Source organism: Anarrhichthys ocellatus, unplaced genomic scaffold, assembly GCF_004355925.1.
Source record: "Anarrhichthys ocellatus isolate YVR2014 unplaced genomic scaffold, GSC_Weel_1.0 scaffold46, whole genome shotgun sequence".
Lineage (NCBI taxonomy): Eukaryota > Metazoa > Chordata > Actinopteri > Perciformes > Anarhichadidae > Anarrhichthys > Anarrhichthys ocellatus.
In genome coordinates, this window is record NW_022280076.1 from 334,293 (window position 1) to 357,474 (window position 23,182).

The following is a 23,182-nucleotide window of genomic DNA, read 5'->3' on the forward strand; positions in this document are numbered from 1 at the left end:
GATGGAAATGCTATTGATTGTCAAATGATTGCATGTTGTTAAAGGCCAGTGGGGAGAGTGGGCAGAAACAGACAAAGGGGAATATGATTGTGTGTGTGTGTGTGTGTGTGTGTGTGTGTGAGAGAGAGAAAGAGAGAGAGCACACATGCATGAGGACACACCTCTCACTACAGTATTATAAATCAAATAAAACATCTTTATTCGTCTGATGCAGTCGATGCAGTCTTTGATTTTTTTTTTCAAAATAAATATTCAACTTACAGTTATGAATGTGAGAAAAACAAAAAATCCTTAAATTTAAGAAGCTGGAAACAGTGAGCGTTTAGTGTATGACTCCATCACTCTTAAATGTAGGCGGTTTCTTCAAAGTATTGTCAACGCAATTTATTGCAGTTGAGGAGAAAGGAGAGGAACAAGCTTGACAGATGCAGTAGTGCTACTCGGTCTGCCTCGCGATGCCTCTTAGAATTAAGAAATGTTCACACCTCTGTAAGGTGCTGACTTTGATTATTTCCAAAGCATCCATTTTATCCACAGAACTGTATTACAGTCATCCCAATAATCTCTGAGCTACCGAGCCACAGATTTAGAGCTGCAGGCTCAACAGTATGATCTGGTGCTGTGCTCCAGCTGCTGATGACTGCGTGTTGTAATGCGTTGCTTCAGGGTGTGGTTTCCAGGGAAAGCTCTGGGCTCTGTTTCACACCACTCCATCACCACCTAAATCTCATACACACAAACACAAACACAAAGACACAAGCACACACACACATTGCGTGTGATTATGAGCTCAGCAGATATTGAGCTTGTATCATCTGAGATGCATACAGAACGGTATTATTCTCTTTTCTTCCTCCTTTTTTTTCTGTTGTGTGAGGGAGTGGCTGCACTTCATTATAGTGATGCAACACTGGGTTCACCGCCAGGGCTGTAAATCGTGCTGTCGGGAAAATATGGAAGCAGGGCGAATAACTGAGAATGTTATAGCATGTGAATGTATTTTAGAATCCATGCTGTTTAGAATACAACCTAATATTATTGATTTAGAAAGAAAATAAGTCGTTATGTCATAGAATTTTACTTTTTCGTTTCTCCAGAAACTCCAGATTGGTCCTCTTTTTTTAGATACTGCTCATGATGGGCTGTAATTTATGATTATTTTCATCATTGATGACTAGATTTCTCATTTAATATATTTGAAATACAGTATATCTGTTACTTGTTTTGTCCCCAAAATAGCACAAAACCTCATAACATTTAACCTAAAAAGCCATAACAGAGAGTTGCTGCGTATCAGACGTTTCAGCCTTCGTCTTAATGTGGCCAGTCGATTAACCGCCATCTCAAGCAGTTTGCCCACAGATTCCCAAAGCAGCTGCACAGTTGTCCTTTTTACCAACTAACAAACTCCCCTCTATCCATGTAGACCTCCATCGGGTTCGACAGTCATGCAGTAGTCAGCTAAACCATGCGCCCAGTCTCCCATCCTCTCTAGTCTTTCTTCCTGCAGTCAACCGTCGCCATTACAACGCCCTGTCAGTCCGTGGTGCAGCGGCAGCAGATTTGATGGCAACGCCCAGAGGCCGATGGCGTTTTTGGTCCATGGGATAAATGGATTAAACTGAGAAAAAAACATCCACAGTTGTTGCGTAATGAAATCTGGATAAACATGGTTTTAGATGTTAATCCATGTCAGTCCTTAAAAGCAGCTTCAGTTCTGCGACCAGCAGCAAAATGTCAGCCTCTCAAATGTTATCACCATGAGCAGTCATTCTAATGCAGGGGAATATAAGTTACAGTGAACGCTGCCCTGTCTTCCTGCAGGAATACCTTCTCCTGAAATTCGATTCTTCATATTCATCATTTTATTCATTATCAAACTGGCACTCCCCGATTCAGTTTTTGCACCAGTTTACTACAATTACTGCACATTTTCCATTGAGGAAACAGTGCTAGATAGTCCTCGCTTTAATTTGCTGGGCTCATTTAACAACGATGTCAAGAAAATGTCATTGCAAATAGGGGTCCACTTGCATGAGACCACAGGGAGAGGTCCCTAGCTAAACTGTATGTGGTGTGTTTACATGGGACAAGACTGACAAACATGCCCTTTCTCTTCCTTGCCATGAATGAACGAATGAATGAGACATTGTTCATCTCCTCTGGTTGAAAGAAGAAGGAAATGATCCAACTAAAGAGAAATAGAACAGCATTGTCCAGCTCTAAATATACAGAAGAAATGATCTGGCTTAGTAGATCATCCTCTAATGAAGCTTGCTTACTTGAAAATGTTTCAAGCCAAACTGCACCTAATCATAACGATCTATTTCTTCTTGTCCCTCCCATCCCTCTCTCTACAGAGCGACAGGCTTCTGATCAAAGGAGGGAGGATCGTGAATGACGACCAGTCCTTCCATGCCGATATCTACTTGGAAGATGGCGTCATTAAGTAAGTCCTCCGCTGTCCTCCTTTCTGCTCTGCTCTTATTCATTTCCATTTGCTTCCATCCCCCACTCGCTCCTCATCCATTTCCTGTCTTTCACTCAAGTTGTACAGCATGTAGCTCATCTGTAGCCTCTCCCTCATGTTAAAGCATATGTAGAAATATACACATTTTTCTCAACATGTGAAGTAATCTGGATTACATTTGATGGGTCGGCTAGGTCAAATTTGTGAAAACGTTAAAGGGGAATTCGGATTCCTTATTGTCATATTTTTGTCCATTTTGACTTTTCTCCCTGTCGTTCTCAAAATTTGGGACATCTGCAAGAATGACTCTCATCTGTGCAAGGAGCACGAGCCTCCAGCTTTCCAAAAGCTTCAGTATCACAGAGATAATCTTAATCTGCCTGACCAAAAGTAAATGCAGAAACTAATCCACTAGAAATCCTTACTGTATTACTGTAATGTATATAGTCCATGTTCTCAAATATCCATAACAGATCTTTTTTCATTGCATGTAGTTGCAATGGACAAAAATCAGAGAATAAAGAATCTTAATGGTCTCAAATGTTCCCTATAAGATTTGATTAATTATTAATTTGTTTCATTATGATTATAATCCGTAGAAGAAGGGCAGGTGACAGGTTAAAGGAAATGTTTTGAGCTTGAGACAGGTGACGCTAGGAGGTAAAATAGGTTGCATCACTCTTTGTGACACAGGAAAACGTAAAGTCAAGTGCATTTATTGCAGTGCAAAGCAACCCAAACTAACTACAGCAGTCTAATTATAAATGAGTGGTATGGAAACTTCAATCAATAAATGCATGAGCACAAGCTGCTTTATCATGCACACTGTGTCCTACTGGCTGACCTGAACCAAAAACAGAGCCTTTGTTCCATTGGATCAAAGACAAGCTGTGGTGATAGCAGCCAGCCTCGTCCTCTAGTATGAGGATGTCTTCGTCCCACCAGACAAGGCGAGGGTGTGTGAATTCCTCCTTCTGTGTCTCCCTGAATCAGCCGGTCCCCTCCGTCACTCTCTCTCCTCCCCGTCCTGTTCTCACTTGGTTTTCCAGTTATAGGCTCTTTGTCCCCCCTTGTCCCTTAGTGAGGCAGCTGAGAGAGAGGCACCCATGGAAAGCCTGGTGTTGCATAATAAACACCCTGCCGGACCATTGGGCTGCTGGCAAACTCACAGAGATACTGGCTTCTGCCTGCCTCTCTGCCCGTCTGGCATGTCCCCTCTATAAAGTCTGAACAACAGGGTTTTTCTTTTAGCAGGGGTGAAGTGTTGATGAGTTGGCATGGTGACAATGTGCTGCTTCAAGCGTGGCTGACGTTGTTCTGGGGGCCAGTTTAAAGTTAAAAACATTTGCTTATGATTTAAATGTTCTCAAAAAATGTCTGCTGATATCAAATTGTGACTTGACATGTTTATAAATCAGCCACCTCCTGCCCATCGGTGTTTGGGAATTGCTTGCTTTATTCATTTGTTATCTTGATTTACTTGAAAGTATATCAGCGTGATTTAAATCAGATTCACTTAATTGGCACATAGCCCAAATAGTTATAGGCCCAGTAATGTTCTGCTGTCGAAACATCTTTTATGAATGCAACATCACATCATCATACAATTATGACAACATCTACTTCCCTCGACAGGCAGATCGGCGACAACCTGATCGTGCCCGGTGGGGTGAAGACCGTCGAGGCCAACGGGAAGATGGTGATTCCCGGTGGCATCGACATCCACACCCACTTCCAGATGCCGTACCGGGGAACCACGACCGTGGATGACTTTGCTCAGGGAACAAAGGCTGCACTTGCCGGGGGCACGACCATGATCGGTAAGGGCTGTAGGAAAGCTTGCTCACACAGTCCAGCTGAATTTGAGATAGAGACGGTAGCTAAAAAGAGGGGAAAAAAGAAGGCCGAGACCTGAACAAAGGAAGAGAAAAAAAAGAGACGGGAAGCGGTTCTGGTCTGTTTTTGGGTAGCTCTCCAAAAGAGGACCATACTGACTGAGTGTAAAGGGGTAGGATCAGGAGGGGGGGTGTATACAGCACCAGTACCACAGTCTCATTAATACCATTAACTTCTTTTGAGCTGGCTGCTACGCTGCTGCTATGCTGCCAGTGTGGCGCTGTGTTCAAACGGAGGCATTCACGAACAGACCTGCAACTGTAGTAAGCTCTGTCCATGGGCTCCATTCATTGAGGGATTATATTCCAGTGGGTGATGTGTTGGAGAGAGCGTGAAAACATGCACTGTGTTTGGTATCTTACTGTATATGTCTGTCTCCACTGATGATGTTGTGTTGGTGTGAAGGTGAACACAAAAGTAGTTCAGATGGTTTACATAATAAACAATAGTACGGTTTTTATTTCTGACTGCCGTTTCCAGCTCGATGCTATTAACATGCAAAGACCAGATAAGCAGATTGGCACATCTTTAATGAGATAAAGACGTCAGTCAGCTGGTGAGCCAGCAGGCGGTCTTATGTTATTACAGCTGAGTAAGATGAAGCAGGATCATTTGTGCTGTCCTGTTGTGTACAATGAGGATTTACTATTTATAATTTTAGTGAAAACAGAAATCTACCTTAGGCAAGCAAAAAGGCAAGCGTGTGCTCTCTGTTTAGTATACAATCTAAATAATAGAAAAAATTCACACATTTTAAAAGTTGTCTTTTGTTATATTTGTGATTTCAGGGGCTTGAGCATAATCTTGCTTGTCAAATTTGATGATGATCTAAATTATATGTTATATATTATTATATAAAATAAAAATATATTGACAGTTATGCTTCAGCAGGGAGGTTTGCATGTGTGGGACTATTCTTACTTACATTTCCACTAAATCTTACTGGCAATATACTAAAAGCTGTAACACAAGAACTTTAATGTTTCAGCCACCAAAAGTGTGGGTGGTCCCATCATGAAAAATGCCTTGTGTGCCAAACTCTGATCGTGGTTACATAACCAAAAAAACAACAAAAGTCTGAAAATATCCACTGTTGAAATGGCCCCCAAATTTATCAAGGACACCCGCACCCAGACAAAGATGCTGAAAATGTAATCTGACAAGGTCGGCCCCCACTGGCTGAGCACTGCAGGAACTCAGACAGACAGCTGATTATGCAAGATAAAGAATACAGGGAGAAAGTTGAAACCAGCAGACAAATCCTGACATCACCCCGTCTGTCACGCACTCTAACACTTCTTTGTCTTTCCAATCATTTCATTTCCACTGCCACCTCTCCTTTCTGCATCCATCTCCCTTCTCTCCTAAAACCCTTTTCTCCATACAAACTTCTCTTCTCCTTCCCTCATCCCTCCGTCCTCTCTCCTCTACCGTCCAGTGGACCATGTGATCCCAGAACCCGGCTGCAGCCTGATGGAGGCCTATGCCCAGTGGAGGCAGTGGGCTGATGAGAAGACCTGTTGCGACTACTCCCTCCATGTGGACATCACCCACTGGAACGACAGCGTAAAGCAGGAGGTGGATACCCTCATCAAGGAGAAAGGTAGGCTGTGACATCGTAACAGAACATCTTCTCACCATTTTTATATCCGTCTTTGATCTTTTTTAGGAAGGTTTCAGTATCATTGCTCATGTTTTCTTCCGTATGTTGTTTTTCTTTGTTACAGGTGTGAACTCGTTCCAGGTCTACATGGCTTACAAGGACTATTACCAGATGAGCAACAGTGAGGTACACAAACTTTAGCATAGTGTACACTTTAAACTAAATTTAAAGCAGCAAAGAGATAGGGGGGCAAAATCGACAGTTCTTTTTTTCAGTTAGCTGCATCCTTTTTTTAAAATGTTTGGTAGGCAACCACCAAATGAGTGCTTACGCTTAACACAAACCACCACAAACGCTACCCTATAGTTAATAATATAGTTTGAATAAATGAAAAACAACTCACCAGAAATCTCAAGTACCGCACTAATTTGCCTCCAGGCCTGCTGTTCCTGTTCCGATCATGGTTACTAAGGTTGGTTAACTCATGTAGCTCCAGTCAAAACAACAACCAGGCAAAACAACAACCACAAAAAACACTACTGATGACGAAAGCTTTTCCGCTCTGAGTTGAATTCCTTAAAATGGAATTGGGTTGTGGCCAGTATGAACAGCAATGACCACGCTCACTTTGGAGACAAGAAGTGTATACCATTTCAAACCATTGGTGGAGCTTGTTATGCATCTTATCTTTGTTATAGAGCATCTCTGGCTGCACTCAGTGTTTCACTCAGTAAGTGATTTAGATATTATTATCTTATTTAGGTAATCGAATAAAAGCAATTACAATTATTTTAAATCAGTCACTGCTGACTTGCATAACAGCAGTGTCTAAACAGTAAGTAAATGCTGACCTTTGGTTTGCCTTCACTTTAATACACAAAATATCCAACTTACTGTTACATTTTTTAGAAAGAATGAATCTTTTCTTCTCCCGCGACACACCCTGTCCTTATGTAACTTGTAGCCCGTCATGCACAGCGTAGTAAGTTCATACTGTAAGTAGAGCTGGTAAATGTAGAAAAACAAAGTCTAAGTCCAGACGGTGTGAGGCGAGACTCTTCGTGTTTCTCATGCACAGCCATAGCTAATTTGGTCGCTCAGAGGAGCACATGAGGCAACTGAAATAGTCCAGCTTGAAAACTGATGTCATGCAGCTCACTAAGGAAATGTGGTGCAGCAACATAACAGCAACTGCAGGTCATCCCACAAGAGTTTAACCATTTCTGGAGACCACACACAATAATTGCAGCGTGTCGTAGTAGACATCATGCAAATTGTGGGTTTCTTGTAAACTGCGGCTTGAGGATGACCCCCAGGATAAAAAAGAAGCGTCTGATTCTTGTGTAAACAGCCATGCAGGATTTTAAACATACAAACAGTGCCACTGTGACTTCTCACCGTTTTCTGTGTCTTTCTCCTCCAGCTCTATGATGTTTTTTCCTTCCTGGCGGAGAGGGGAGGCATCGCTGAGGTCCATGCTGAAAATGGCGAGATCATCGCTGAGGTAAAGATAAATAAACGGACAGATGCAGCTCTTCTTCACATTTCCCCCCTGCCTCATACTCGTCACTGCCCCCTCTTTAATGACTTGTCTCGTGGCCAACTCTGCGATTTGTTTTGGTTTCGTGTGATTTATGTCAGTTTAGTTCACTTCATGTCACCGGTCTGGTCGAGCCTTATCGCCGTGCATCTCCACTGCCTACAGACTAAACACGCTGTCACTGATGAGAGGGAGAATGTGTTTCCTGTAGGACCGTAATGTGTGGGTGTAGTTTACACAAATGAAAGTGAATGACCTGTAATAGTTGGTGGATTGAGGGGGTTGGTATTAGTCAGAGCTGCAGACCATGCCTGGATTCTGTCACTGTGTGTGTGTGTGTGTGTGTGTGTGTTGGATCTGATTCATTGCAAATCCCAGATCTCCAATCCAGTCTTAAACTACAACTTTGATGTAGTCTGATTCCCTGAACCCCAGATTATGTCATGTCCTGATTTTACTTCAGAGCTCATGAGATAGAGAGGCATTGTTTAGACCAGTGTGTGGATTTTAGTGCTGGTGCAGAGGAGATGTTGTAACCAAGCAACAACCACCATGGATACATGCTGAAACCATCACGAAAGTGTCTCAAGCTGCAGTTCCTCTTATGACCACTAGATGCTTGCTTGAGGAAAACTTAAACTTCAATTTTCTCTCCAGAAATACATAAAGAAACAAACATGAAGTGCAAAAAATTCAATAATATCCTTCCTCACAAAGTGTAAGTCTTATGTTGACTCAAAGTGGTCAAATTCTGAGAATAAAACTAACTAACTAATTCGCTATTAAGAAAATATGGTAATTAAATAAGTCTTTTTTTGGGGAAGCATACCATCATATAGCATCCATGGTGACATGACAGACGCTATGCCTAAGTGTCTCCATGCAACGGGTCGACTCTGCACTTACTGCGACACAAAAGAGCAGCCTCTACAGTCCTCTGTGTGTGGCCTGACCCACATGATAAAACTGCTTCTCATGTCATTCGCACAGGCAGAGAGAAACAGAAACAGAATATCATTTTGGAATGTGAACAAAACTTTACATCAATCCGACCACACAAATCACTGAACACTCAGAAATAGTATCACGCCTCTGAGCTAAGCAGTCAACTCTTTGCGTGTTTGTTCAACAGGAGCAGGCCCGCATGCTGGCGATAGGTATCACCGGACCAGAGGGACACGTGCTGAGCAGGCCAGAAGAGGTATAACCCACACACACACACCTATACACTGATTACAATAATTAACATTTTGAAATAGCCAAGTACATTTGTTTTCATACAAAGCCTTTTCATTGAGATATTGGCTGTTTTAATGTGTTTTAGTGCCGTTTTTTTATTTTACGAGGATCATACACACACTCACATTGTCCACAATGACGTTCTTGGACTGCTCTTGACACACATTGTTCTTGTTACACACATGTGGTTTCAGACACATACGAGGCGTTGGGGGAAAACTCCCTCGTTCCGCCAATTGTTGGCGCAAATGTTCCTTTAACAAACAGTGAATGAAAGCCACGCTCTCAACTCAGCAACTTGTCAGCCTTTAGCGTCACTGAGATTTTCCACTCTGTGGTGCAGCGCGGTGGAGTTGTCCCACCAGTCTCATAGTGTCATGCAGTCAAGTGGCGTCTTAAGGATCAAAAGCTCGGTTACATGATTTAATTGAGCAGAGACAAAGTTGGATTAGTGCTTTATCAGTGTCTGGTGTCCTGTTTGGTTTTAATGTATTGGTTATTGGACCCAGGTTGAGCTTGTAGACTAGAGCACAATAATCAGCTGAAGTGTTTGCACATGAAGAAGACAGTCGACACATCTGGAGGCATACACTGGCATCTCGTTAACCATTTAGGAAGTTGTTTGTTCTTTCACAAAATATTTTAGCAATTTAGTAATCACCAATGGGTAACAAAAACAATTAGGTAAATGAGCATGTGGCACTCTTTTCTGACCTCACCAAAGTTTATTTAGCATCTGTTCGCTAATCTCATGAATTTACTTTTATCTACCCTAACTCGATGTAATCCATTTTATGATTTATCAGCCTCCACATAATTCAAATAATGCGGTTCCGAAAATACATAGTTTGCTGTGGTTTACATATTTGAAGGTTATTTGAGAAAATCCTCATGGCAAAAACATTCCAAGTCCACCACAATGTCCTGTCCCCTTTGTAGCTGGAGGCAGAGGCGGTGTTTCGTGCCATCACCATCGCCAGCCAGACCAACTGTCCTCTCTATGTGACCCGAGTCATGAGCAAGAGTGCCGCTGACATCATCTCACAGGCAAGGAAAAAAGGTAAAGAGCAGCATTTAGAAGTCTCCGCACAATGCAGAATATCTTAAACGATGTGTTTGTATCTAATGAGCGATTGTACTGTACTTAGATGTTAGTTTGTTTTTTTACATGCTATTTACATAAGAAATGTACCTTATCCTATGTACCTTATCCTACCATGTGATGTGAATAACAGCACATGTTTACATCTTATACAATTCTTTACAATACAATTACATGGATTTATTGTTCAGTTTAATTTTTGTGAAATTATAATGGAGAATTATCTAGGGGAAAAAAGAGATTAGAACTGAATCTTAGAAATTTCTTCTTTTTTTTGCTTTGAATTTTTATTTGATATTTTACTTCTGCTCATTGGTTGCCATCTTTCTCTCTGATTTCTGAGACGTTTGAAATGCACATACCAGCATGTCACTACACCTATGCCCTTATAAGATGATTTTACTGTCCGTCCTCAAGCTGCTGATGTACACAGAGTCTCTGCTTGACATAGTGAAAAAAGAGGCTCTTCTCAGAGGAATTTTCAGATTTGTCATTCAGGTTTCTTCTGTGGTTCAGCTGTCACACAGCCCATTCCTCACAGTCCCAGGAAAGAGCAGAGGTGAACCGAGGGGCTGTCTGGCTGCGATGGAATGCGAAATATACAATTTTTGAGAATGGAACAGGAAAACGGGGAGAGGGCAGAGAAGAAGAATGTGTGTTTGGATGTCTTTGGCAAAAGGCCACATGAGGTTTAAACAGGCTGACCTCAGAAAGACTTGCAGTCTTGTACACCATTTAGGGGCCTTTATGGGCTTGACACCTTTGTTTGGAACTATTCCCGAGCATATTTCCTGACATTTAAACAAGGAAGGACATCCAACGGTGAGTTGTGAGAGCAAAGGACCATGCAGAAACACAAAAATGTTAGTGGCAGGAATTGAACTCTTAACTCATCATGCATGGAAGAACAAGCTCAACCACAATTGACTCAACATAAACATTTGTTCATTTCCAAGGGTGATGTTTGGTTTATTTAGACATTAGGCATGATTCCTCTGCTGCAAACAAATGAATTACCAAAGCCCTTAGTGGGATTTAAACTGCTGACAAATCAATCAAGCTTTATCGATGCAACTGTTGATTGCCAAGAACCACTAAAATGAATCAATTTGATACGCTTTACATTTGATACTCTGAACAGAATGTTTATTGTTATTTCTTTCCCAGGAAATATTGTGTTTGGGGAGCCAATCACAGCCAGCCTGGGGACTGATGGGACACATTACTGGAGCAAGAATTGGGCTAAGGCGGCTTCCTTTGTAACATCACCTCCTCTCAGCCCTGATCCCACCACTCCAGACTATCTGAACACAATGCTGTCCAGGTACGTATCACTGCACCTCCCTCTGGTTGAGTTGTTTATCATCAGACAATCAGACTATAATCGAACTAGTATAAATTAGATTAATGCGTTCTGGTGGGCTTCGTCTGGTAATTGAGGTCCTTGTTTTGTTTTGTTGTGCAAGTCCTGCTAAAGTAAATAAACGTCTTTACTTGTGATTCACAGCTTGTACTATGCTGTGCTGGTATAATTCCATCATAACTCTGTATTTTCATGTTTCTTTGTCCCCCAGCGGAGACCTGAGTGTGACTGGCAGCGCTCACTGTACCTTCAGCGTGGCCCAGAAGGCGATTGGCAAGGATGACTTCACTCAGATCCCAGAAGGTCTTAACGGAGTGGAGGAGAGGATGACCCTCATCTGGGATAAAGCTGTGGTGAGGACTACGTTTTTGAACCAAATAAAAAAACTGTACAAATAAGCAAATTTATCTTTTTCGTTTTGAGAGCTACCACTTCTATGAAAAGAAATTGCTTTTTTTGCCTGATGGCATTGTAAATGTCAATATTGTTGTGACCTTTATTTAGCAAATTCTGTATGTTGTCTTAGACCCAGATGGCAAGGAAACATCGGACTTCTGCAGAAGTTTAAAACAGACTACATTTTTGCATTTGAAATGGCTCTAAAAGGCTCTTGTTGTCTGGCTCCCTCCTTTTGTTTGTCTTTCACTATTTTTCTCTAAATTATTCTCTTCGGTTATTACTCTCTCTCTCTTTAACTCTCAAGCTTTATTTCACTGTCTTGATGTCACTGTCTCTGCGTTGCTTTGTCATTTCCTTTTCTATCTCCACATCTGTCCTTTCCTTCACCCTTGGATACAGCACTCTGCCCTCATTTTTCTCCCTTCCTTCTCTCTCGTTATCACTACATCAGTGTACTGCTAACAGACACACAGCATGTAGCTTTCGACAGCTGTGGACTGCTGGGCTGCCTGTAAAAAGTCGACGGGCTTTTAATAAGTTACACGGAATCTATTTCCTTTGGGTAGTTACTTAAAGCCCAAGCTAACACCATACTTGACTGGACTGAGTTAAGCTTCCTGCAGTGCTGGTAGCTGTATTTTAAAAGGTATTTAGCAATTTCCCCATTTTCCAGTCTTTATGCTAAGCTAAGCTAGTCGCCTCCTGACAACAGCTTATGGACTAAGGATACAACATTCCTTGAATATCTTGCTCATAGTATCTGATTGATTGATATCAATGATTTTGACAAAAACACACCTCAAGACGACAAGGTGTTCAGTACAGTTCTTTATTGTCCCACTGGGGGGAGTTTGGCTCGCAGCAGAGCAGATAAACAGTGACAGTACACACATAACAGCACAACAATAAAGACTATAAAAATATGTTTAAAAAGGTGATGGTTAAAAAATAGAATTGGATAAAATGAACTGCTACGGTGCTCAGTAACGATTGCTTTTGTGCAAATTATGCATGTTTATTGCACTGGAGACAAAGGAAAATGTACATTTATTGCACGTTGCCCGGGAAAACTTTCAGTTTGGACATTCAAAGACATTCTGTAGTTTGTAGTCAGAGAGTAGCAGGTCAATCGCTTCATTCTCCATGCTGTCATCTCTCTCACATCTCTCTTACGCTGTTGTTCTGTCTATGCATGGTAAACAATCGATTCAATTGGCTCAATTGAGTGAAGCTATTGCCGTATTAATTGGATTAGCTGTCTCTATGAACTCTGTGGAGATCATTATTTAGTCTCATTCATTTATCAGAAATTGGTCACAGGCCCAGATTGATCCGGCACTCGGTCCGGACCAGAACAGAGGATGCAAAGTAAATCATCTCTGTGTTGCTTCAGTGGAAGATAGGCACTGTTTTGACACAGTGCCATTAACCCTGACCCTTTCGGGAAATTCACAATGCTAATATCAACATTAAAAAGTAAAGTGGCAACTCCTCTGTTGGTTCAATAGGCAAATTGCACTGGGTCTAGTAATCCCTCAACCCAAAAGGAGAATATCATCTTAATGTGATCCAGCCAGAGCTACACATATCCACAAAGTGAATCCATCTATATCTAGGAGCAGAAAATATTTCCCTACGAGATGAAGGGCACCATTGTATCCTGTAACCAATCTTTTTTGACAAATGCTTACTATTCCCTGTTTATGCTCGTTCGCCCCCCAGACTACAGGTAAGATGGACGAGAACATGTTTGTGGCAGTCACCAGCACCAACGCCGCTAAGATCCTGAACCTGTACCCTCGTAAGGGTCGGATCGCCGTGGGCTCTGATGCTGACCTGGTCATCTGGGACACAGACTCCATCCGCACCATCACTGCCAAGACACACAACTCGGTAAGAACGGTGTGCACCCGTCAAAGGTCGTGCTTTTTTTTTTGTTTCAGTCAAATTCAACTCATAACTTTCTGTGGCTCAGCCTAGTTTGAGTTTGAGAGTTGAGTTTAGAGTGCATACATGTAGAGGGGAGTACACCAACAATGACGGGACTCTTTCTTGAGTAATGTCTGTGCTGTTATTGTTACAGTAACCCTGATGGCATCCATACATATGCTCTGTGGTGCAAACATGTGATTTGCTGTATATATAAAAGCCAGGGTGAAAAAAATCTTTATGAGACAGAAATTAGGACAAAGTGAGGAATGAAAAAATGCAGTTAAAAGGGTTTGATCTTTAGTTAAAGACTAAAGCAGAACATGAGATAAGAGATACGTGTCCACATCTGTGTGTGTGTATGTGTGCAAAATACAGAGATAGAGAGAGAGAGAGAGAGAGAGAGGGAGAGGGAGAGAGAGAGAGGGAGCACATTTTTGAACAGTTTCCAGGGAGTTCTCAGTTCCTCTGAACGGAAATGAAGTCTCAGTGGATGTTCAGCACTACTAATAATCTCATGCTGTACTTATCACACGACCAGCTCTCACTGTTAAGTTGAGCCTCACTAAATCCATAGAACTCTCAGCAATGACCGGAGTTATGATCAGGAAACAAAATGGATTATTAAAATGTACAAACATTATGTCAGTGCTGCAAACATTGACCAAAACAGTCCAACTGCAGTTAATCAACAACGAAGATATGAGCTGTATAATCAAGAGGTATTTCCTTTATCTACGTATGACATTTGCTTGAACACATCATCTGAACATTTTTTTCATGATTGGACAACCATAGTGGGTTTAGAGAATGTCATTGATTGCACAGGATTATGCAAGAAACTGATATTTCGAATACTTCCACAAACCGCAGAGATTTGGAACATCCTTGCTTGACCACTCGTCTCATCAAGTAGAAAACAGCTCTGGCCATAAGACATGTGATGTCAAGGGAAATGTCTCGTGCAGTCTGATTCAGAGCTGGTAGTGTAGCGTGACCACCATCGACTCCATCCTCTGCAATTACAATCCACATTGCTTCTCCTTCACTCAGATTTTGTTGCGATTTGGGATCTGTTGCCTGCTGGCGCTGCTTTCTTTTTAAAAGCACATCACAGTGAACATTATGCAATTCATCAAACAAGTGAAGCTATATTAGAAATATGTGAAACTGTATTATGCAATAGCAGATTTTTTTTGTTCTCACTCTGCGGGTCAAAGGCAAAGGCCACACACACATTTGACACATTTACATAATGAGGTTCCTACCATTAAGCAGACATTAGAAGATCCCAGAGAGCCCACTCGGCAGCAGAGGAAGTCTCTCCACAGGAAATTAGGGCTTTACTGACCTAGAACAAATCCTGCGTATATACAGAAATACACGAATGAGGAAAGACTTAATTTACTAACAACATGTGTGAGTTGGTTTCCGTAAGCTTGTAGATTTTATTTTGCCTTGCTAAAAGACTTAATGGCGGCTGTTTAGTAGGAGAGACGGAACATTGTCTCTGTCTCCAGATGGAGGAATGGAAAGAGACGGAGAGAACTGGACTGATAATATGCCTTCTCCAAATGTGGAGTACATCCACTGAGGATCCTTGGGTTCTTACGTAATGATGTCACCTTTTCATTTCCTGCTGGCCGTCCTTTCCAGATAAATCAGAGGAGAGCAGAAGAGCAGAGCACAGCAGCTCCCAGTTCCAATAAATCCACCTTAATGGATAGTCTGAGGCCAGGCCAAACAGCAGCGGCACTGTTTACCAGCACACAGTGTTGGTGAATGCGTTGCCCTGCAGAGTAAATAGGATTTACACTGTGCTGTGTCTAAGTTTGTCATCATTGAGCCCACATCTGGTGTGGATTGGTTGTTGTTGTCAACACAAAAATACATAGATGGTAATAAGGATATTCTGACACATAAACAAGAACAGGCAGCAACACACACACACACTCCGAGACACACTCTGCTCAGTCATGACATCATGTTTGGCATGCAGTAAGTCTTAGTTATGTCCTGTTCAGGCCTGAATTTGGACGGCAGCAGAAAACAGGACCGTGTGCAGAGGAAACTAGGAACAATGGAGTAAGGGGAGGGGGCCATCACAGATCCCAAACATGTCGAGCAAAGAAAATTGGCACAAAAAGGGAAATTGGACGAGGGTGAATAGGGCACAATAATCTTGGGATCACATAAAACAAGCAAGAATGGGTGAGGGGGAGAAAGACAAGATGATAAAAACAGACAGAAGGAAGGATAAATGAACGAAGGAGACAGACAACTGGAAAGAGAGTGAGAAGAACAGAGGCCTTAAACACCAGCTGGATGATGGCAGCTGTTTGTACATGCCAAACAAAAAGTGTAAGAATCAAGGTGATGAATGATAAAGAATGGGAGAAAGCGAGTGTGGGATTAAGAGAGAGTAGAGGAGAAAGAGGCTTTATGCCTCCACTTCCTGTCTCTACATCCATCCTCTCACAGCTCCCCCTGTTATTGTTGTTGTCTCCCTCATCTCCTCCATTCCTTCATTAGTCCTTTAAGGGAAGGTTACAGGAGGTTTTATTTTGTTGGGGGGGTTTTCTCTCAAATGAGATGCATCGGATTTAAAAAGTCAGGCTTGTTTTGCAGAATGCTCTATTGAGGGCTTAACAGGATATGATTCTTCTTCTGTGTGTTTGTATGTGTTTGTGAGAGCATATATAGTGTATGCATATGTGTCTTAATATGATTGTGGTTCACATTTACTCAACATTTGTATTACTGTCAATTTATCTGCTCTTCTAGTTTTCGCATGATTGATCTGCATATTTCTATAACTTCTTAACTTCTTTGTGCTAATGTATTCTGTTCTATTGCATAGCTTTTGTCCTAAGTATCTAATAGTTTTATTTGTGTGCTTTAGGCTGCTGAGTACAACGTCTTTGAGGGCATGGAGCTGCGTGGAGCCCCACATGTGGTGGTTTGCCAGGGGAAGATTGTTCTGGAAGATGGGAACATGCACGTCATCTCCGGCGTGGGCCGCTTTATTCCCTGCTCTCCCTTCCCCGACTTTGCCTACAAGCGTATTAAAGCCAGGAAGCAGGTAAATACTGGTTCTACTTCTGCCCAGCCTACCATTTACACTTCATATAGCAATAAAAAAAATAAGCGAAGATGGAAGGTAGGAGTCAAGATCTATTGGATTGGAAGTTAGAAAAGTTAGGGCTGAAATAGAAGTTTTAATGATGGGGAGAAAAAAGGGCGGGAAGGATGGAGGCAGTGAAGTAGGATGTGGGGGAGATACAGTAAGTCTGACATCAGCCTCCAAGGTTCAGCCTCAGAGCGCTGGCTGCAAAATGTGCACGCAGTGAGGGTGGTCGAGGCTTTGTCGTCATGGTTTTAAAGATGATACGGTGAGTTTGGATGTGTATGACTTTCCAGGGACCTACCACATACAGTAGAAGAGTCTACAGTTACAATAAGTTACTGTAGTCCCACAAGAGCTCTAACTCACTGTCCAGTAGCTGTACCTCATCAAGGAATAAAAAAAGGTAATTCCTGTCTCCTTCAAAGTATTAAGAGTTGACCCCATTCGACCATTTGATTTACAACAGTTTAAACTCAAAGCAGACCCTGCCGTCTGCTCTCTTGCCTTCTTATCTCATGGGCCAAAAATCTCATTGTTCAACAATTTCCTAATTTGCAGCTGGCTGGTGATGAGAACATGTAGCTGCAGTAACAGTGCACTGTTTGTCTTGGTAGACGCTTTATTCGTTCACAGATGTCTCTTTTTAACTCTTCACAGAGTTTCCAAGAGTCCTCTGAGTCATGCCACTGACAGACAGACTGACAGACAATGGCTTGTTCACAACTTGCTGTAAAATGGTTTTGCTTACTTGTGTTTGTATGTCTGTTTGTGTTTGTATGTGTAAATCTGGAACTGGTTCTCAGCAGGAAAAAGGCTCTCTGAAAAATGCATATATAATTCAGACACAAAACAACCGTATAATGCAAAACAGTTGTGGACTTGGTAACATTAAATCTGTCTGTGATACCAAACACCATAATGTCTGCTTCTTTTTTAATTCTCTCCTCGCCGCCGCCATCTCTGCTCTTGTTTGTCCCATAGCTGGCAGTCCTGAGGGCAGTACCCAGGGGAATGTACGACGGCCCCGTGTCTGAATTCTCCATATCCCGTGGTGGCACCCCCTCTGCCTCAGCACGTACCTCTCCCACCAAACAGCCTGTCAGAAACCTGCACCAGTCTGGATTTAGTCTAACAGGTAACCCTGCACAATGCAGTGAGCTCAGCTTCCTAATACAAACCCCACCCCTCTATCACCCAGCCCTTCATCTGTTTATGGTCTGTATTGATTTATACTGTATGGAGACACATCAGAGACACATGCATGTGCATCAGTCCATCCACCATCACGGCCCCCTTTTATCTCAACTGAGCTACAACATGCTGTGAAGGAGTCATGTGATTTATTTTTGCATGTTGCTCTGAATGATCCCTTGGCGATAAGCTTCAAGCCTGTGAAGTAACCTAATAATCTCCCGTTATCCTGTTTCATGCTTTATGATGTGCAAAGTATGGCATGCGTTTGTCTGCAGTATACCAGGCTCCTTTCGAAAAAAGGGCAATTTGTCTGTTAATGCATGTCATTAAGTTGCCCACGTAAGCTCCTTTTGAGTTTTAATGAGCCAGAGCGCAGACGGCATGAAGTTAAATTTGTGTACGCAACCAGTTAGCTGTTTTGTGGTTTACCATGAAGTCAACATTACCCCAAATTGAAACCATACAAACTTTACTTTTGACCCATACGCATCTAGGATGGTAACTTTATTTACATTTTTAGATGAATTAGCATTCGAGATATGAGCTCAGTATTTCTGTATTTGTACATTGTAGTAAGCAAATCATGGCTTCTATTCTCCTGCTTTCACATGTATTTTGCACTACTCAACATCTTATTTCCTAACTCGGTTAAATCATTCTCTGTCATGACTCATCTCTAAGAAATGCACCTTAAATCCCTTTCTCCCGCTGAATTACTCTCTTACAGTATCTCACGCCTCTCAAATACAATCTTTTTTTATTGCTCTTTAGGACACTGTGACCTCTAACTACAGCCTTTTAGTAATGTCAAGCTACATAGTTTCAAGTGTTTTCCACAGTTACACTTGCTTTAAGTCACGCTGGATATGCATTTTGGCTCAAGGCCTAAAACACACAGCGTACAAGATTTCAGTCCAGGCGTCTGGACATGGTCTAGTTACTAGACTCTAGTAAGAAAGCCTATCTAATGTGAGAGATCACAACACTATGTATTCACACTCGACATCTGTTCCATTATGCAGAGCTGCTGAGTGACAGTCTGTTTATGCCCATATGTAAGGCATTGGATTAGCTTTGATTTACAAAACAAATGTGAGAAATTGTTTCTGTTATGCTGCCAAACAGTGAAACTTTGTGCACATGGTAAAATCGTGAATCGGATAGTCGGTGTTTCCATCCATTCCTGACGGAGTGAATATGTCCATGTAAATCAATGAGAGCGACCCCTTTTTTTTTACCTGGACAGCACACAGCTGTTCTCACAGGGGTATTGGCTGTATTTGTGAATGCATGTAGTATTTTCAAATAGTGGATAAATCATTTTTAAACTCCACAGATTGGTGTTTAGTTGGTTTTATTGAGCAACCTGTCTTTACAAGAGTAGGTTATGTGTGATACCTCATCGATGAAATACGACAGTGACCTCCGCCGGAAAGAATTTCCACATTTGAGTACATCAATTGAGAGGGGAGTAAGGCTGCTCTTGGTTTCCCAGACTTTGTAATGTTTCTTTGTGTTTTCGTGTGTATGCGTGCGTATACAGTACGTGTATGTACTCTCAGAATGAGTCAATCTATTTTAGTTTTTCCAGGGCCACCACCTGCAGAGTGTATTTACTTGTCTGGAATGAGATGGGAAGGATTGTTTGCTTAGATACCGTGTATCATAGTCTGACATCCCTCTACTTTCCATTTATATGCTCGCTGTTAATTTGTTGCAGCGGAGGCCCTGGCTCATCCTTTGGAAATACGGTGCTTTATGACAAACTGTCGCTTCTTTTGTTAATGTTTCAGTAGCACTCATACAGGGCATGGTCTGCTGAAATATGAATCACCCTGTCGTCTCAGTGGCAGGTACATATATCATAGACAATGTGTCCTGGAAAGTAATAATGCGAGTGTATGACAGCAGGTATTTGTGTCCTGTGATGAAGTCTGAAAGGATTGACAAATGGGACAAATTCTAGTTTTAAGAGCAGACAGAACCTAAAGTAAAGTACATGCTAACCAACGATAACACTTTATGAGGATTTGGAGGTTTTATGCATGAGCTCCACTTTGCCATACACATTAAATTCACTTATTTTGTCCCATTGAAGGCTCACTTATGGAGTGTTCTACAGTGCACCATTAATTAATTAGCAGGTGGGGATATTAATACATAATTAGAGACTAGCATTACAAAGGTGTGTATATGTAAATCCATGTCTTTTCTCCATTTCTTACCATTGGGTTTTCTGCAAAGAGAAGATAATATTGATTTGCAGCATTTTCTTGAATTTTAAATTGTACTGTTGCATCTGAAGCGATTTGGTCTGATTTGTAAGTCTTTTAAACGTCTCTCTATAATTCTCTCTTTGGCCTGGTTTTCAATTTGGCCCCTTTTTTCACCCTTGATCTTTCTTCCGACTGCCTCTTTGCTCTTCCATGTAATTCACTTTCTGTCTCTCCTTTCCTCTCTGTCCAGGCCCCTCCATCCCAGATGATCTCCCTATCAGGCCTGCTGGCCGGCGTATCGTAGTGCCCCCTGGTGGTCGTTCCAACATCACATCCCTCAGTTAAACAGCAGGAAGACGAGGGGGTGCGTCCAGAAAACGACAGCAGCCAGAGTGCAGGAGTGAGGGTGGGAGGAAGGGAAGGAGGGAGGGAAAGGGGGAGGGAGGGAGGAGCAGATGCAGAGGACCATGATTAGTTAAAAGAGCCAAACACTGAATCCTCATGCCTTACCTGTCACAACGCTACCATGCTCAGATGAGAACAGCATCCCTTTTCCTGGGGAGTTTGTTTTGAAGTGGTTTAGAATCGCCACTAAAGGATACCAACAGGATACCAACAAAGCACAATACACATGACCAGTCTTTAGCTTCACTTCTTCTCAGTATAGAATACACCACACTACAGTGACAACATTTTCACTCTGTTATTTGGCAATGAGAAACTACACCAGTAAAACTGCATACCATCACATACAAACAAACTCTGCTCTCAAAGGAAAATGGATAACGCTTTTCTCAGATTGATGCGATGGTTCTTTCACCCTGTTTGGCTTTCAATGTCACCCCCTTTTCAGTAGCCTGCTTCCTCCATAGTCAGCAACACTAGATCCCACATTAGCCATGTTTTATCATGCAGTACCATTGATTAGCTCTAGATGGCATTGTATATACGGTAGATGTAATGTAGCGTTGTGAGTGATGTTTGTTGCAGCCCGTTTGGGTTTACTGGACCAAGTAAAAGGTATTTATCAAATCTCAGAGCAGGAGTGCAGTTGGACACGGAGCTGCATGGGCCACAACATCATGGGTGACGTGATCCATGATCCTTTTGCCACCCCCTCTTCCTCTGAGGTGCTTGATGAATACCATCCCCATGTTGTATTGATTGGCTAATTATTGATGTTATTAAAGGAAGACAGACACATGAATAGAAAGGGTTTTAGCATTCTGTATCTCCCAATTTTTTTAAAAAATGTCCTGCACTCCATCATGGCTGTATTGAACGTTGTAAGAAACCGTCCTTTGCATTTGCTTCTAGCTTATTGGCTGCTAAATGTGCTCATCCTAAAATCATCTTGAAAGCGAAAAAGAGGGGGAAAAATGTTAACAAAAAAAAAAAGCTGTTCAGAAGAAGTACAAATACACTCCCTTGAGGGCAATGAAGAAAACCAGATGCAATTAAATGAATAAGTGACAAACACCTGCTTTCAGATAACAGCACTTCACCTCTTGCTTGACTTTTTCATTCCTGACTAACTGGGCTCTCGTTTTAGAACAAGAGGAAGACCATCATTCCCTTGTCATCCCTACATAGCCCATAATGCCATTCTGACCAATGCTAATTCAACACCAGCCTGAATATAACCATGGGCCCAAGTTAGTTTACGTGAAGCACTCTGGATCTGAATGTTCTGAGGGGTGCTTAGAGCTCTTTATTTCTCTGCTGTATTCTGGCAACGCAGAGGATCGCGGTGCAGTAAGGGAAGTGTTTTATTTGGTTGCTGTGGGGCAGAGTCTGGGGCAGGAACGAGTGGTGGTTTGTTGTATTTATGTTAGTTTGACAACCTTTGTTATTGTTTTTAATGTTGATTCTTTTTTACTGTTTTATCAAAACCCAGAGATGGCAGGTAAAAAAATAAGGTGTGTTGTGGAGGTATGATTTGTTTCCTGAATAAACATGAGTTGCAACTGACTGACTGGGATCTCTTTTTTTTCATTGAGAAGTATGCACTAAAGGTGGACATAAGAAAATGAACGGTTATAAAAATGGTCTTAATTAATGAGAAAGAGACCTAAGGTTACAGAGAGTGTAAAAGTAGGCTACAATTATTTTATGGTAATCAAATCTGACCTTCCTCATGAATTAACGTCGCACATTTTTACAATTTGCATTAGCATTACATTCACATTTTAGATTAAAAACGGCTTCATCGGGTTGAATTTTCTTTATGAATTTTTCTTTATGAATTTTTGAATTTGTACCTGTGATTCTTTTCTAATGCAGATATAATTTGCAGAAGCAACCCTGTCATTATAAGGGCAACGCCATGTACAGTATTCTTAACATATCCAGGTGAGCTTTACATGTTGAGTGTCTACTTACTTTGTTTTAAACACCATTATTTATTTCTCAATAAACCAGAATTGCTTAAAACCCCAGGGCACTATATATCAGTATCCGCATCTTTGCTGGCTGTTTATACGCCTAGAGTTTCCACTTTATTGGACACTATATCTTTCCTTTTATAGAGTATGAACTGCCCATTTATTCAGACAGTGAGTCATCGTGGCGGTGACTGACTGTGTAAACAATTCAGACAGAGTTGAGGGGTTCAAGTTGGATGAACAACATGCGTAATAGAAGCATGAGGTTTGATTTACACCAGCATCTCTGGGAGACTTGACCTACTATCACAGAAAAAAAAAGTATATATATACTGTATATATATATATATAAATATTCTCCTTGCTCCGCATGTCAGATCTGTAACAATTCTAAAATTAAAAACGATACTTAATGCCAAGATAAATATTGAGTTGTTATGACAAATAAACATTGTTACCACTGGATCAACAGCTCATGCCCCACAGCTAAAGTCTATATGCTCCTCTTCTGATGCAATCCATCTCTTGGCCACCAGGGGCAGCGCTGAGCGACACTACGCAGCTCTAAAGTGTAGTAGATCACCTGCAATCAATTAACTAAATGCTGACTATTTCACCTGGCCAGCGGTTGGTTCTCTTTTTTTATTTGTTCAGTTAGAGGCTTCCTTCAGGCAGCCCGAACCTGTGACAAGTCCTTCAAAAAGTTCAGATATAAATGTC

At 41.7% G+C, this 23,182-nt stretch overlaps 1 protein-coding gene across 2 annotated transcripts in view; it reads left to right on the forward strand.

Moving 5' to 3' along the window:
• The window catches only part of dpysl3 (dihydropyrimidinase like 3), a 35,618-nt gene extending 13,569 nt beyond the window's left edge, over nucleotides 1-22,049 (forward strand). For both annotated transcript variants that reach the window (XM_031869145.1, XM_031869146.1), the window contains exons 2-14: nucleotides 2,361-2,449; nucleotides 4,106-4,290; nucleotides 5,805-5,969; nucleotides 6,094-6,155; nucleotides 7,393-7,473; nucleotides 8,642-8,710; nucleotides 9,688-9,808; nucleotides 11,018-11,174; nucleotides 11,425-11,566; nucleotides 13,335-13,505; nucleotides 16,444-16,623; nucleotides 17,650-17,803; nucleotides 20,329-22,049. In XM_031869145.1, coding sequence (XP_031725005.1) covers nucleotides 2,361-2,449; nucleotides 4,106-4,290; nucleotides 5,805-5,969; nucleotides 6,094-6,155; nucleotides 7,393-7,473; nucleotides 8,642-8,710; nucleotides 9,688-9,808; nucleotides 11,018-11,174; nucleotides 11,425-11,566; nucleotides 13,335-13,505; nucleotides 16,444-16,623; nucleotides 17,650-17,803; nucleotides 20,329-20,423 — 1,671 coding nt within the window. In that variant the 3' untranslated portion in view covers nucleotides 20,424-22,049. The remainder of the gene's footprint in view (nucleotides 1-2,360; nucleotides 2,450-4,105; nucleotides 4,291-5,804; nucleotides 5,970-6,093; nucleotides 6,156-7,392; nucleotides 7,474-8,641; nucleotides 8,711-9,687; nucleotides 9,809-11,017; nucleotides 11,175-11,424; nucleotides 11,567-13,334; nucleotides 13,506-16,443; nucleotides 16,624-17,649; nucleotides 17,804-20,328) is intronic.
• The last annotated feature ends 1,133 nt before the right edge of the window (nucleotides 22,050-23,182 follow it).